This window comes from Emys orbicularis, chromosome 8, assembly GCF_028017835.1.
Source record: "Emys orbicularis isolate rEmyOrb1 chromosome 8, rEmyOrb1.hap1, whole genome shotgun sequence".
In the NCBI taxonomy this organism is placed as follows: Eukaryota; Metazoa; Chordata; order Testudines; family Emydidae; genus Emys; species Emys orbicularis.
The window spans coordinates 76,346,918-76,361,302 of record NC_088690.1 but is presented as its reverse complement, the minus strand read 5'-3'; the positions used below and the strand labels follow the sequence as shown (position 1 = coordinate 76,361,302).

Below are 14,385 nucleotides of genomic sequence, written 5' to 3'. Positions count from 1 at the left end.
CCTTCTCCCCATATTGTGCTGACCAGTGCAGCAGTCTGGGAGCTGACCTTGTTTGTGAAGACAGAGGCAAAAAAATCATTGAGTACATTAGCTTTTTCCACATCCTCGGTCACTAGGTTGCCTCCCTCATTCAGTAAGGGGCCCACACTTTCCTTGACTTTCTTCTTGTTGCTAACATACCTGAAGAAACCCTTCTTGTTACTCTTAACATCTCTTGCTAGCTGCAACTCCAAGTGTGATTTGGCCTTCCTGATTTCACTCCTGCATGCCTGAGCAATATTTTTATACTCCTCCCTGGTCATTTGTCCAATCTTCCACTTCTTGTAAGCTCCCCCAAGGAGCAGAACTCGCTCTACGGTGGTAGGTACAGGGATTGGGGTTCTTGGGAGAGGAACACTTGGTATTTAAATGAAATATAAAGGGTTCCACTCAGCCCCACTCAGACACAAGCTAAAGAGGCAGCTCCTTCCTGTGCCCTGGGGGAAAAGTTCAAGGCTGGCTTTGACCATCACACAGTCCCTCCTCATTCAACACACTCCCCCCCCACTCTGCCTCACATTGAAGAGGGCTCCTGACCTTAGAAGGGCCTCTCTGTCTAGCTAACTCTAAGGAGTCATCCCATTCCCAACCCCACTAAGAGGAAACATGGGCTTGTAGGTAAACCAGAGGGCAAGGAGTCAGGAGACCAGGGCTCTGTTCCAAGCAGTGCTGCCACCGACAATAAATCACTTCCTACTCTGTTTCCTTGGTTTACACATCTGTTGGGAGGCTTAATTGCTCAGTGCTGGTAAAGTGCTTGGTGATTCTCAGCTAGAAGGTGCTAGAGACAGGCAGAGGACTATTATTCAGCATTTATGAAATGCCTGAGCTAGAGAGATGCCAATGGGATATTCTCCAGTGCTGTCTGGTGTTTCATACTGACCTTAGATTCCAAGGCCAGAAGGAACCATTGTGATCATCTAGTCTGACCTCCTGTGTAACACAGGCCACAGAACTGTCCCCAAATAATTCCTAGAGCAGATCATTTAGAAAATCATCCAATCATGATTTGAAATTTGTCACTGATGGAGAATCCCCCATGACTCTTGGTAAATTGTTCCAATGGTTAATTACCCTCACTGTCAAAATTTTACACCTTATTTCCAGTCAGAATTTGTCTAGTTTCAACTTCCAGCCACATTCCAGCAGGGATAAATGAGGTTGCCTTGTCCTTATAAAGTTGAGGGTCTCAATGTGGTGCTCAAACATTTTATGAATTTGGCTTCCCAGAAGGAAACAGCATTATCCCCATTTTACAGCTGGGCAAACTGAGGTTGAGAGGCACAGAACAAGGTCACACAGTCAGTCAGAAGCAAACTGTGAACAGAACCCAAAACTACTGACCCTCAGTGTCCTGCTTCAGCCATTGGATTACACTGCCTTTCTAATGTTATCTGAAGGTGCTGGAAACCCTTAGGATGGGATTATCAAAGGCATATTGCAGTGAGAGGTGCATTAAAATGGCCCCAGATTAGACTGGATATCAACTGAATTAACTGGTCAGTGTTAGTAAGGTGCTTACAAGATCTGCCTGGGGGATATCTGTGAGCATGCTGGTAGCCATAAGCACATGGGATCACTATGTCCACTCTGCAGCTGTCAGTGTGCCTATGGTTTATCCTTGCATACTGGGCAGGTAGCCATGTTCATGTGAACAATCTGGTATCTGTGTGCATGGTGAGACAATATACATGTGTAGTATTTCTGGGAATGTGTGATATAATTTTTACATGGCCTATGTGTGCGTGCCCAGTGGCTGTGTATTTGAAGTATTCATGTGGACACAGGCTATGTGAATGTGGGATACTGATGGGTTAGGGTGTGGGTGTGCCCGTGCAGTATTTGTGAGAACTTGAGGTGCCCATGTGTGCGGGGGATATCTGTGAGAACCTAAAAAAAACCAACGAGGAGTACTTGTGGCACCTTCTATAGACTTACAAATTTATTTGGGCATAAGCTTTCGTGGGCTAAAACCCACTTCATCAGATGCATGAAGTGGAAAATACAGTAGGAAGATATATATAGCAGTACATGAAAAGATGGGAGTTGCCTTACCAAGTGGGGGGTCGAGAGAATTCAATTAAAGTGGGCTATTATCAACAGGATGAAAAATCACTTTTGTAGTGGTAATAAGGGGGACTCATTTCAAACAGTTAACAAGAAGGTGTGAGTAACAGTAGGGGCAAATTAGCATAGGGAAATTAGTTTCTTTTAGTTCTTGTAGTGACCCATCCACTACAAGAAGGTATGTTTTACATGCACATGGTTGTGCGTGTGCAAGTAGGGCACGTTCCATGTGCAGGTTGGTATCCAAATGCATGCGAATAAGGAAAGGGGGCATGTAGGGCATGTGAACATGGATTACCTATGTGTAGAACCCTGTGTTTTCTTGCAAATATGAAATTAGAAATAAAACAAAACATAATGTATGCAATGACAAACCCACCCGTAATGGCAGTGCCTGCATGCTCTTCACCCCACATCGGACCCCCCCCGACACGTGGGTAAAACAAACTAACACGGACTCCCCCCGTCCCCAAAGAAATGAGCTACAGTATTAGGCAGGCAGGAGACACAGGACTCTACAGGGCTCCGCCCACGGCCCGGGAGGGGACAGGCATGGAGGGGAATAGGGTGACCAGTCAGCAAGTGTGAAAAATCGGGACGGGGATGGGGGATAATAGGAGCCTATACAAGAAAAAGACCCAAAAATCAGGACTGTCCCTATAAAATCGGGACATCTGGTCACCCTAGAGGGGAATGATGCTGGCAGCAGGTGACGTGGCGAGTGCGGGTCGGTGACGTGAGGCGGAGCCCGTGACGAGACGGGTGCGAGGGACGTGCCGGCCGGAACCTACCCACGCAGCCTCTGGTGCCCACGCGCCATCCGTCACGCTGCGGCTGGGGGGCGGGGTAGCGGCTCTGGTCTATGGTTTCCGGCTGGGACAGGAAACGTTTCCGCCCTGTTTAAAGATGGCGACTACTTTGCCTTCGTTCCTTTCCCTTGAGCTGGCAGCGTCACGTGACGCATTGTGCCCAATACGCCTTTCCCGGCTGTCAATATGCATGATTAGGCTATATAGCGCCCGGGCTGGGGATGCTGTGTGGAGTGCGCATGTGCGAATGGAGGGCCGGGCCTGAAGATGGCGGATGATAAGGTGAGAGTGGCGCTGGGAGGCTGGGCTGTATCGTGCCCGGCTCACAGCCCGGCCCGACTCGTAGGCAGGAGGCGGTGGTGCTGGTCCCGCCACCTGGGGGTCGGTGGGAGCCAAGGGCTCGCTGCTGTGACCCGGGCCGGGCCCCGCCGCCTGCCCGGCCCCAGCAGCTCTTCCCCCGCTGGGCCCGAGTTCTCCGGGGGGTGGAGAAAGCTGCCGGTGCCATAAAGCCTCCGGCTTGGAGAGCCCCGAGCCGCCACGTCCCCTGCCCCCGGCTCCGGCCGCGTGTTCGGCCTGGGCTGCGAACGGCGAGGGAGCATCAGGCCGAGGAACCGTTCCGGCAGCCGGCCCGTGCTGAGCGTGCTCGATGGCCGGGCTCCGCTGCCCCGGTGGCCGTAACCGCGAAGGCAATGCTCGGTAACTACGTATCTGTGCCCCCCAAGCGGTTACCTGAGCCTGCTGCGACCTGTAAATGGGCTAACTCCACTGTTGGGCTAGATACTCCCTAGCTTTCCGCTACCGCCTCGGTGCGGCGTTAACCGGTCTCCCTCCAGCTCTCCCAACCACGGAGCCTTGCTGGCGCTGCATTTTGTAATGCGCTTTCCGCAGAGTGACACGATTGCAGGGATTTCTGGTTTTACCGGTGGCCTGACCTGTAGTGCATACACCCTATGAAGGTAGGTGACACAGATCAAGCCCTACCATCTTTTCTCAAAATTGTACAGCTGGAGGCTTGAAAGTGAACATGTTTGTAGATTTCATTAGGCATATGATGGTATAATGTCTGAAGTTGAAAATAATGGGCTTTTGACATTGGTTAAGCCCCTTCAGAATTGAAATGACTGAACTAAACTTCAGTAACCATGGGATATTTTTAGGCAGTCTTAATTCCCTTCTGTACAGGCCTGGGAAGCCTTAGCTTCCTACCTTTAGTTTAAAAGATAGTTCGGGGTTGGCAACCTCTGGCATACGGCTCCCGAGGGATGTGCTGGCCGCAGCTTCCCGCAGCCCCCATTGGCCTGGAGCGGCGAACTGCAGCCAGTGGGAGCTGCGATCGGCTGCACCTGCCAACGCGGCAGGTAAACAAACTGGCCCGGCCCGCCAGGGTGCTTACCCTGGCGAGCCGCGTGCCAGAGGTTGCTGACCCCTGAGATAGATCTACTTAAAATGTGACTTTGTCAACATTAGTGCAGTCTGTTACATCAGTCTAGTCCAGGGATTGGCAACCTTTGGCACGGGGCTCGCCAGGGTAAGCCCCCGGTGGGCTGGGCCGGTTTGTTTACCTGCCACGTCTGCAAGTTCGGTTGATCGTGGCTCCCACTGGCCGCGGTTCGCTGCTCCAGGCCAATGGGGGTTGCGGGAAGCAGCGCGGGCCAAGGGATGTGCTGGCAGCCGCTTTCCACCGCCCCCATTGGCCTGGAGCGGCGAACCACGGCCAGTGGGAGCCACGATCGGCCGAACCTGCGGATGCGGCAGGTAAACAAACCGTCCCGGCCCGCCAGGGGGCTTACCCTGGCGAGCTGCGTGCCAAAGATTGCCGATCCCTGGTCTAGTCACTTCCTGTTCCCTCTGCAGCATGGCCTAAACGCTGTGCCAGAATAGTAGTTCCCTGAACAAAAGGAATTTGACTCTTTGTCATGAAGTTACTGAATTGCATGTTTGCAAGCAGTATGCAACATTGAGTCTTTGTTTTAATTGTGTAGGACTCGCGGCCAAAGCTGAAGGATCTTGCTTTTTTGAAGTCTCAGTTGGAAAACTTACAGCAGCGAGTGGAAGACGAGGTGCAGGCTGGAGTGGGCCAGGTAAAGCTGAAGTTCTTTAACACTTTGTCCCTAGATTAATCTCCCAAGAAGTTGTGCTGTTCTGTGATCTTCCAGTAGAATGAATGTATCCTGTTCCACTTGGAGTGCACACTAATTGTATCTCCAAGGAATGCTCGGTTTCACTTGCTTTTCTTGGCAAAATACTGAGGTTATATTTATTTCTTCTGTGGTGATAACATTACACAAACCTGGCAACAGTGGTCTAGGGAAATCAGTGGAAGAAGATGACATGTTCCAACTAAGTTTTATGCATTAGGGTACACTTTTGTCCAAGAGACTATTTCATCCCCTTCTCTCCTTTTTCTCTGCAGGATGGTTCTTTGCTGGCATCTCCATTTCTCAAAGGGTTTCTGGCAGGTTACATTGTAGCCAAACTCCGATCTTCTGCAGTCCTAGGATTTGTGTTTGGGACCTGCACTGGAATATATGCAGCTCAGGCCTATGCAGTTCCCAATGTTGAAAAGACAATCCGAGACTATGTCAGCTCGCTGAGGAAAGGACCAGACTAGAGGAGAATCCTTTGGACAACAATGCACTCCAGAAACAGCTCTTCTCATCTTAGACATCTTTGACATGATCTTAAGGGGCTCCCAGGACTGTAGCTACATATGTCATTCTGGCCCATTGTAAAACATGTGTAATACCAGATCAGTGTGAAACATCAGCAGGTCTGATTACAAAATATTATTAATCAGAATACCCTGAAGGTAGCAACCGCTGCTTTCAGCTGTCCAGTGCTTGCGAGCTTCAAAATCTGAATGTTGACAACTGCCTTTCTCACTGTAATTTCTTACCCTGCATTTCCCCCCAGTAGACTGGAAGGGCGGCTGTGTCAGATCATCTCATCTCATATGCTATTATTACACCCCTTCACATATCGATTGCCTTGCCCAGGAAATGTGCTTTGTCTGATTTCTAGGGAGACCTCAATTTCTTTCCCTGATGAAGAGCAAACATGTTCCTCTCCTTGCATTGAGCACATAACGAATAGTTCAGTGTCTTCCTACTTACTGTTTTAAAATATATGGCATTTGTTGTCTCTCTCTCCAAGGCAGTGACTTGATTTTTAGAAACACATCTACATCCTGGAATGATCTTGCCTCTACTGAGGCTCTGACCGTGAAAGGACCAGGTGCTACCCTTTACCCTTTGCTGGAATCCACTGCCTCATGGGAATAATTATTGTGAATGGTAGTACTGCTGGCTCACTGCTCAGCTCTCCCACCAGGGGGCTCAAGAGAGTGCTGTGGGCACTGATGCTAGTCATGTCTGTTGCTATCTATGGCTCTCATGCACCCCTTCTGACTCTGTGTAAAGTGGATGGAAAGATCCCATTCAGCGCCTCATCAGTTGTGGTTCTTACTGAACTGATCAAGCTGGTGTTCTCCTTCATTTCCCTGCTGATCTGGGACCGGAGGCAGCTGGGAGTCTCCCTGTCATGGCGCCATGCTGCCCCCTTTGCCCTATCTGCGCTGCTCTATGCTGCCAACAATAACCTGGTGGTTCACATGCAGCTGTTCATGGATCCTAGCACCTACCAGGTCCTGAGTAACCTGAAGATTGGCAGTACTGCTCTCCTGTACAGCATGTTCCTGCACCAAAGACTCTCTCTGCACAAGTGGCTGGCCCTCTTCCTGCTAACAGCTGCTGGGGTGAGCTACACCTATGGAGGCCTCCAGGACCTGCAGCACTCCTCCAGCTCCTCTGAGATGCAGCTACACGTCACCCTGATTGGCTTGCTGCTCATCTCCATGTACTGCCTGATATCAGGCCTGTCTGCTGTCTATACCGAAGTCATCCTGAAAACCCAAGATCTGCCACTTACCCTCCAGAACCTGTTTCTTTACTTCTTTGGAGTTCTGCTGAACTTGATTGTCCATCTCTTGAGCAGCAATGGGGCTGGATTCCTGGATGGCTTTTCTTTCTGGGTGCTGGTAATTGTGGTCAGCCAGGCCCTGAATGGCTTGATAATGTCTGTGGTCATGAAGCACAGCAGTAACATCACCAGGCTCTTTGTTATCTCCTGCTCCATGCTTGTTAATGCTCTTCTAGCCATACTGCTCTTCAGCCTGCAGCTCACTGCCTTTTTCTTCCTCGCTGTCCTGCTGATCGGCTTGGCTGTTCACTTGTATTATGGAGTCAAATAGACTCCACCTTGCAGCTCTGTGGGAGATATCTGGTTTTGAGCCTATAGCTGGCATGTTCTGGGCTATTATGTCGGGGTGGTAACTGCTTGTTGCTTTTTTTTCTCATTTTTATGTAACAAATGCATTAGTCTGGCCTGGCTGCCCTCTTAGAAGGCAGTTTCCCTTCAGAACCCGTCACCTGAGGTCAGGGACAAGCATGTGTGAGGCAGTAGGACTGCAGCTGAAAGCTACTGGCTATCACAAGCAGACCTTGCCTGTAGCTAGCACGTGCACTGTAAGGAATTGCACTATTGTGCAGCACGAAGAAGTGGGAGGGGATATATTCGTTGCATGGGCTCTGTATTCCGCATACAGGGACTCTGGCCCGCAAGGCGCTGACTCAGCAGCCCCTATTGGTGTCTGCAGGATCAGACCCAATGTATCCCTTTTTGGGGGAAGGATGAGAGGGCTTCCTGGTGAAGACTAAGCCAGTGACAGTAACAGCAGTTTAATGGTGTCCTCTGTGACCATCCCCCATTTTCCCTTTTTGCCTGAGCTCCCGTCCTCGGGCTCTGAGGGACTCTCGTTACAGCTGAGCAGCACCATTTCCAGCTCATTCAGGGACCACTTGTGTGATGTGAGCTGCTTCCTTCTCTCTCTGGCTGTGCCTGGTGCCTCCACAACACTCTGAGCCCTGATCCAGCTGTTACAGATTCAAAGTGCCTTTTGGAAGGGGGATAGTCCCAGTTTTGTGCACATCCTGTGCAGTGAGCTGCACATTGACTCCAAGGCAGAGCCTTGTTCTCATGCAACGCGTGGCGAGTGTATTTCCCAGACTCTTCCTACCTGCTGCTCTCATCTCTGTAACAAAGCACCAAAGAGCTGTCGACTCTTGTCAGTGGAAACGATACGTGTAACCATCTCCCTGGAAAGTTCCAGTGACATGACGAGCTGCTGTTCAGCTGGGGGCCTGTGTGTGCATGGTTATCACTAACACGCCTTGCGCACACACGCTGGCACACGCGTTTCTCAAAATCTGGCTCTTAACCTGTAGTAGACTCCTGGGCCCAGATCCTCAAAGGCACCTAACTCCCATTGATTCCACTGGGAGCTAGGTGCCTAAATACCTTTGCAGAGCTTAACCCTGGTCACCTAGGCCCCAGCTGGAACCCATCAGGTGAATCTGTTGCTAGCATCTGCCTGTTTGCCAGGTACCCAATGCCCACAGCTAACTCCTCTTGCCCTTTGGATTGAAGCATAGATCTGTATCTTCAGCATGAAAGCAGCTACTGTTGAGTGTTAGCTGAGCTGTCAGCTATGATGCACTGCAGGAGCTGGGGTGGTGGCTTGAAGGCCAGAGGAGTTCCCTGTTGATTGGGAAAGAGGAAAAGGAAACTTCCAAAATAAAATGGTTGGAATCATTAAGATGCCCAGAATTGAAGACGGGGATGGTTGCCGTGCTGGGGCAGGGGCTGGTTTGGCAACCCTGCAGACTCATACCTCTGTTTAGCCACAGAACAGTTGCAGGCCTGGCAGTCCCAGCTTCCCCCACATGTGCCAGTGGCCCACCTTGAGGGACCCCATCTCTGTTCAGTCTCCATGGTCCAGTCAGGGCCACCCGGGGGGGGGCAAGTGGGGCAATTTGCCCCGGGCCCCACAGGGGCCCCCAGGAGAATATAGTAGTCTACAGTATTGCAACTTTCTTTTAATGTAAAGGGCCCCCGAAATTGCTTTGCCCCAGGCCCCCTGAATCCTCTGGGCGGCCCTGGGTCCAGTTTGTTTTTGGGGTCTGCGCAGGCAGCCCAGCTGCCAGCTGTCAGCCTGGTGGTGGAGATCTGCCCTCTTGAAAATTGTCCTTGCCAAGCCCTGGGTTTCTCCATAAATGACTAAACCCTTTACAAGTGACTGACGGGGTGGGAGGAAGGCAGCTCCCTGCTTTGTGCCAGCCAGTGCAGGAGCCCAAGCACTCGGCTTGGCAGGGGAGAGCTTTTTGCTCTGCCATTCCCGGTACCAAACCTCAGCAGGGGTCTGCGTGTACTGGGCAAGGGGTTCAGCTGTCTCCAGAGTAGGGTGTCTGAACAGGGGCTAATGCTTCCTCCCTAGCCTAGAAATGCAATAAAAGTGCACTCTGAGAGGCAGGGCTGGAGCTTTGGGCTTTCCCCCTACACCTTTCCGCTGGCCATGCTTTCCTCTCCAGTGCACCTACCCTTCAACATGCAGAAGCCACCACGTGCATCTGCTGCCTCCTGAGACAGGGGTCTGACTACATTCCACACCCCTGCCAGCTCCAACTCAGTCTGCCCTGGAGTGTTGTGCTTCCTAGCATGCTGTTGAGCAGATCCTGTGCTGGACAGCCCAAACTCCCTACCTCAGGGAAGCTGTGCCTCATCTCATGAATTGAGTTGTCCATTTCCCACTGTGCCAGTCCCAGGCTTGCAGTGCCAGGCTGGGGCAGGGCAGGGGGCAGCCATTCCTGCTACAGGCCTCTGATTGCCACTTGACCTGGAGTCCCCATGGGAGCAGTGTAGCTGCATGAGGCTGTTGCCCTGCTTGTCAGCTGACGCCTGCAGCAGTGCGCGTTTTTGAGAGCATAGTGACTGTTTAGCCTGTATAAATGTTGGGTTTGTATCTGGATTTGTACCAACTTAGGTTTGACAAGGTTCAATTCCTGTCACTCCCAGTGCGCCAAACAGCAACGCCTACCCTGGCGCTGGCTGTAGTATTAAAACCTGCATTTTCCCAGCCCTTGGGACTGTCTCATTCCTATCCTCTTGCTGGCAGGGAGACTGGTCGGACCAAACAGGCCAATGCCCAGCCCCTAGTCTGACCTCATTTTAATGTGAGTCTCTCTGGATTGGAGCGAAGGGCCCTTCCTCAGTGGAGCGTAGCATCCTATTGGAACCTTTGAATACACTGTTTATTGAGAGTCTCATTGGTTTATTTCAGCTGGCAGCAGCCTGAGGGAATGAGAAACCTGCCCTGGGTTCCTGGTCCAGTTGTCTCATGCAGTTCATTTCCCACAGTATTTCAGCAGTGCTTACCAGCCCCACGGGAGCACAGTTCCCCACACCGCTGACAGCCCCAGCCCCCTGGAAAGAGGCACCTGGGGCTTTGTTCAGCCTTTTCCCAGGGGTGCAGAGAGAACCCTTGCTCTGGACAGCTTGGCAGAGCCCTGTCTGGGTGCATTTACTGTGACTACCCATGGAACTGCTCCCAAATGCTCTATCTGCCTGCTCATGCTCTTACTGGGGTCCCCTGCAGTACGTACAGTGAACTCTGTGTGCCTCTTCCTACTTGTCGGCTGAATCCGAAGGGGGAGTAAACCAGCAAGAAAAACAAGCCACCCATATGTTTGTTAGGCACCCAGCCCCATGGGTAAAAGACTGTGTCACCTCCCAAACCTTTGGGAGGTGACACTGTTGGCACCATAGGTGCAGGCTGCCAGGATGTGTAAGGAAGGTGCAGTAAGTCCTGCTGAGGAAAGGGGTTGAGCTTAAGCTGCTGTCTGTAAAGGCTGTGATCAGGTTGCCCATCCCCCTGGGATGAGCTGTGGGATTCATTTACACTGCAGTTAAAAGCTGTAGTGTGGCTGGGACCTGGCTGGGGCAGAGCCCTGGGGTGGCCGAGGTGTCAACCCACTTAGCTGCTGTCTACACGGCAGCCTTTCCCCGGGCTGTAACAGGGGCTCCTGCCTGGGCCTTGGCCCAGGCCAGCAGGAAATGTGGTGAATGCTCAGGCTAGGCTTGTTCCAGTGGAGTGGGTGCACCTTTTGCAGCATCTTAAATGAACAGGATGGATGGCTGCTCTCAAGGCCAAGGCCTAGGCCAGGCAGGCTGCACATGCGTCAGGATCAGCGAGGGTAAGGGGGCTAGTTCTCACACATGGGGGGGAGGGGGTAGAGCGTGGTGGCCTAAATGGTCTACTTTGGGAGCCTTCAGCTAGTCCCTTAACTCCTGATTGGGACACTTCCTGGAGTGGCTGGGTATGTGGCAGTGCTGGGGGCCCCTGCGCTGATGAAAGGCTGCAGGAACTGGGGGCTTAACAGCCCTGCATGTCAGCCCCTCCCTCAGATGCCTAATGCCAGGTCCCATGGGGGTGTATTGGCCTCAGCCTCTGGCCCCTGCTGCAGGGAGACATTCCTCAGGTCCGGAGGAACAGGCCTGTGGCTGGACTCTGAACACTGCAGTGTGTGTGTTAACAGCTCCTGACAGCCCTTGGGCTGGAACCAAGGCCAGGTTCCTTGCTGACTTGTGCAGCTGTTTCCATTGCTGTGAGTGATTTCTGGGCATGTGAAGCTGGACCTCAGCTGTATCTCATCCCTAGCAGTTGAGAGCAGCTGCCAAGTTCTACACTGGGCTCCAAGCCCCTGTTACACTTTGTCCTATTGCTGTGGAAAGGAGCTGGGACCAGGGTCACAGTGCACTTCCCACTGAGGGCCTAGAAGCTGATGGGAGTTGTAGCTTTATAAACCTCCATTTGCTGAAGCTCTGCTCTCTCCCAGCCCTGTTGGGAGTGGGGGGGAGGGGAAGGTGCTGTATTAAGCTAGCCATGTGCTCACACATTGCCTGCTCAATCCCCCATAACCTCCCAGGGCCAGTCTGCCATTGCACACAGACAGCTCCCCAATTCAGCAGGTGCAGGTAAAGAGCTCCCCAGCTGCTCAGAGACCTGCTAAAACACCAGAACACCTGCCTGGTGTTGTAAGAAAGGCTGGCCCAGGGGTTACCCAAATTGCACCTCTTCCCTGGAATGATTGGCAGGCATTGCCCTCCTCCCCCTCCCCCCCAACCTCCAGTGTTCACTCCCCCAGGGGTGGGGGCAGAGCGCTCTGGCACGGCCCAGCTCACTGCTCAGGAGTGTGGGTCTGTCTGCGTGGCGCGATCAGTGCAGCCCAGCTGGCTGTGTGCCCGGAGCTGCTGGTTCTGAGCAGACAGGGAGATGGCGTCCTGGAGGGCCTCCTGCAGCAGCTTCCGGTACCGTCGATCCAGCGCATCAGTCTGCTCCTCAGAGAGACCCCGATAGGCCCGAAACACCTGCAGAGACCAGTGAGTCCTTTTACCATGCAGTGCCTCAGCCCTGCCTCTCAACCAGAAACCAGTAAAGGTCAACAAGTGAGCTGTGCCAGGCCAGAGCCGTGGCTTATGTGGGGCTGGGGGCGGGATCTGGGGTTGCAAACCTCTTCCTGTTCCAATTCGGAGTAGCATTCAGTAGCCCAGCTTGGCCAGTGGGTGGTTGTCACAATGGCTCAGCCAGGGCAGGGGACTAACCCAACTGGGCAGGGCAGAGAGTTTCTCCCGCTCCTCAGGGCAGGCTCAGTGACTGGGGGAGGCTTTGCCTGTGTCCTTCCCTGTTGCTTTTGTGCTGTAGGGAGTAGCACCAAGAGGGGGAAGATGCCGCCCTTCTTCAGAAGAGCAAGTGTCACAGGAAGCACCCCCTGTTCCCCTGCCTGGCAGCACTGCCAGCCACCTTATCCTGCTCTGGCACTGCAGCTTCTCTCTTCCTGCCCATCTCGCTCTCACAGAACTGTAAGCCGGGGGATTGATTAGCAATGACAGCTCCTCGGAGCACAAACGCTGGCTCCTGAGCCTCCTGTGGGGAAGGCCCGCAGGCACCTAGCTAGCTTATCAGCTTCCTCAGCGGGCTGCAAGAGGCTGTCAAGGTACATCCCAGGGCCAGGCGAGATCGCCCTGCAGAGAGGGAACGCGGTGCTGTGGGGGAAAGGGGGCCAGCAGCCCCCCATTGCTCCCATCCCCTTACCTCAACCCTGACCATGAGGGGCTATGCAGTGGAGCTCCCTCAGCTCTTGGTGTGCTCTGCTGAGCCTGCCAACAAAGGGGCAGCTGGTGCCAACTGATTCTGTGATGGGAACGTCTGTCCATTGGGAAACAGGTCAACCAACTCATTGTCCATGGAGCCTCAAACAACCAGGGGGGTGACTGGCTTCCACTGGGCTGTTCTGGGCCATGCCTTGGTCCCTCCCCAACCCCCTTATTACCGGACGCATGGAGAACGGCAGCTTAGCCCCTGGTGACCTGTAGCACATGTTGTTTCTGAGCCTCCGCTTCCAGTCTGTGCTGCTGGTACAGTGCCTCCAGGTCCTTCTCCGCCTCGGCCCATTCCTTCCGCAGTGCTTCCAGCTGCAGGGCCAGCACTGCCTTCTCCTTGGGCCAGCACCACACGTCCCGCTGGGCAGGAGGGAGCTGGGAGCGAGAGCTTTCAGGCAGGCTGTGGGGAGTCACCCTTGTCCCAGCAGAGGGGATGGGGGCCCTGCCCAAACCATCAGGCTCAGTCAGAGCTGGCTTTGCTAGCTGGGCTCACACGGAGAGCTAAGAAGGGGCTGTCCTGCTGCCTGGCCATCCATCTTGGCATGCATAGCACCTGGGACTGGACCTCTCCTCACAGAGCAGCCATGGGGAAGGCGCCTTCCCTGCTCTGGTATCTTCCTGAGTCCCATCCTGCCCACTCAGGAATGGAGGGCACTGCCCTGTGCCCCAAGAGTCACCGTTGCCATCCAGTTTGAACTGGGCCTGAGGGAGCGGGACGGGGAGGGTCTGGGCAGTTGTAAACCAGCTCAGTGGCTCACCCGGACTAGCATGGCCTTTCAGCTGCCTGTTGGGACAGGACGGGCTGGTCCAAACCTCAAGGGCAGTTCCCCCCCGCCCGAATTCCATCCTTCCCAGAAGCACCGCAAGGTCCCCTTTGCCCAGTCTGCCCTCCCCAGTGACTCATCCCATCTGCTTGTTACCCCCATGCCTAAAGCCCCCATTTGCTCCCAGTGCCATAGGCCCAGCCGTCCCCCAGGTGCCTTCTTCCTGCCTCAGGGGCGAGGAGCCTGTGGGTTTTGTCTCGCAGTTTCCTTGTCTCAGAGCTGGCAGGAGGTTGCCCCCAAAGATGCTGCTAGAGCTGGGGGCATGAGCGAGGGCCAGAACCATCCCTGGGGTCGCTGCCACCACAGCCTCTCGGATAGGGCTTGATGTGCAGTGGGAGAACCCATATAAGATACTGCAGACTGGGGCAGCATTACCCTACCCTAGGGATCCCTGTCCTCAGCTGCCCCACCTTTCTGTGGTGACCAGCCCCCGGTGGGCAGAGCCTCCCTGTGCCTGCAGCCTTGGAGTGTGGCTTCCAGTGTCACTACAAAGTGCCCATTTTCCTCACTCTGCTCCGGCCCTGCATCCAGCCAGCAGCTCTATGCCTTGCCATGGACACCTGCCCCCAGCTTGCCATCTGGGACCATTGCTT

At 53.6% G+C, this 14,385-nt stretch overlaps 2 protein-coding genes across 3 annotated transcripts; both read left to right on the top strand.

Annotated features, from left to right (window-relative positions):
• The first annotated feature begins 3,112 nt into the window (after positions 1 to 3,112).
• LOC135882470 (SLC35A4 upstream open reading frame protein) lies at positions 3,113 to 6,122 on the top strand. 2 transcript variants are annotated; one of them, XM_065409388.1, is made up of 4 exons: positions 3,141 to 3,197; positions 3,749 to 3,871; positions 4,898 to 4,996; positions 5,329 to 6,122. In XM_065409388.1, the coding sequence occupies exons 2-4, from the start codon at positions 3,866 to 3,868 to the stop codon at positions 5,524 to 5,526; spliced, it is 303 nt and encodes a 100-aa protein (XP_065265460.1). In that variant the 5' UTR covers positions 3,141 to 3,197; positions 3,749 to 3,865; the 3' UTR covers positions 5,527 to 6,122. The 2 variants fall into 2 exon arrangements, with proteins under 2 accessions (XP_065265459.1, XP_065265460.1); XM_065409387.1 differs by lacking the exon at positions 3,749 to 3,871 and having other exon boundaries at positions 3,113 to 3,197; positions 5,329 to 6,103.
• Positions 6,123 to 6,168: 46 nt separating this feature from the next.
• Positions 6,169 to 9,887, top strand: SLC35A4 (solute carrier family 35 member A4). Its single transcript, XM_065409386.1, has one exon. The coding sequence runs from the start codon at positions 6,187 to 6,189 to the stop codon at positions 7,162 to 7,164; it is 978 nt and encodes a 325-aa protein (XP_065265458.1). The 5' UTR covers positions 6,169 to 6,186; the 3' UTR covers positions 7,165 to 9,887.
• Positions 9,888 to 14,385: the final 4,498 nt, after the last annotated feature.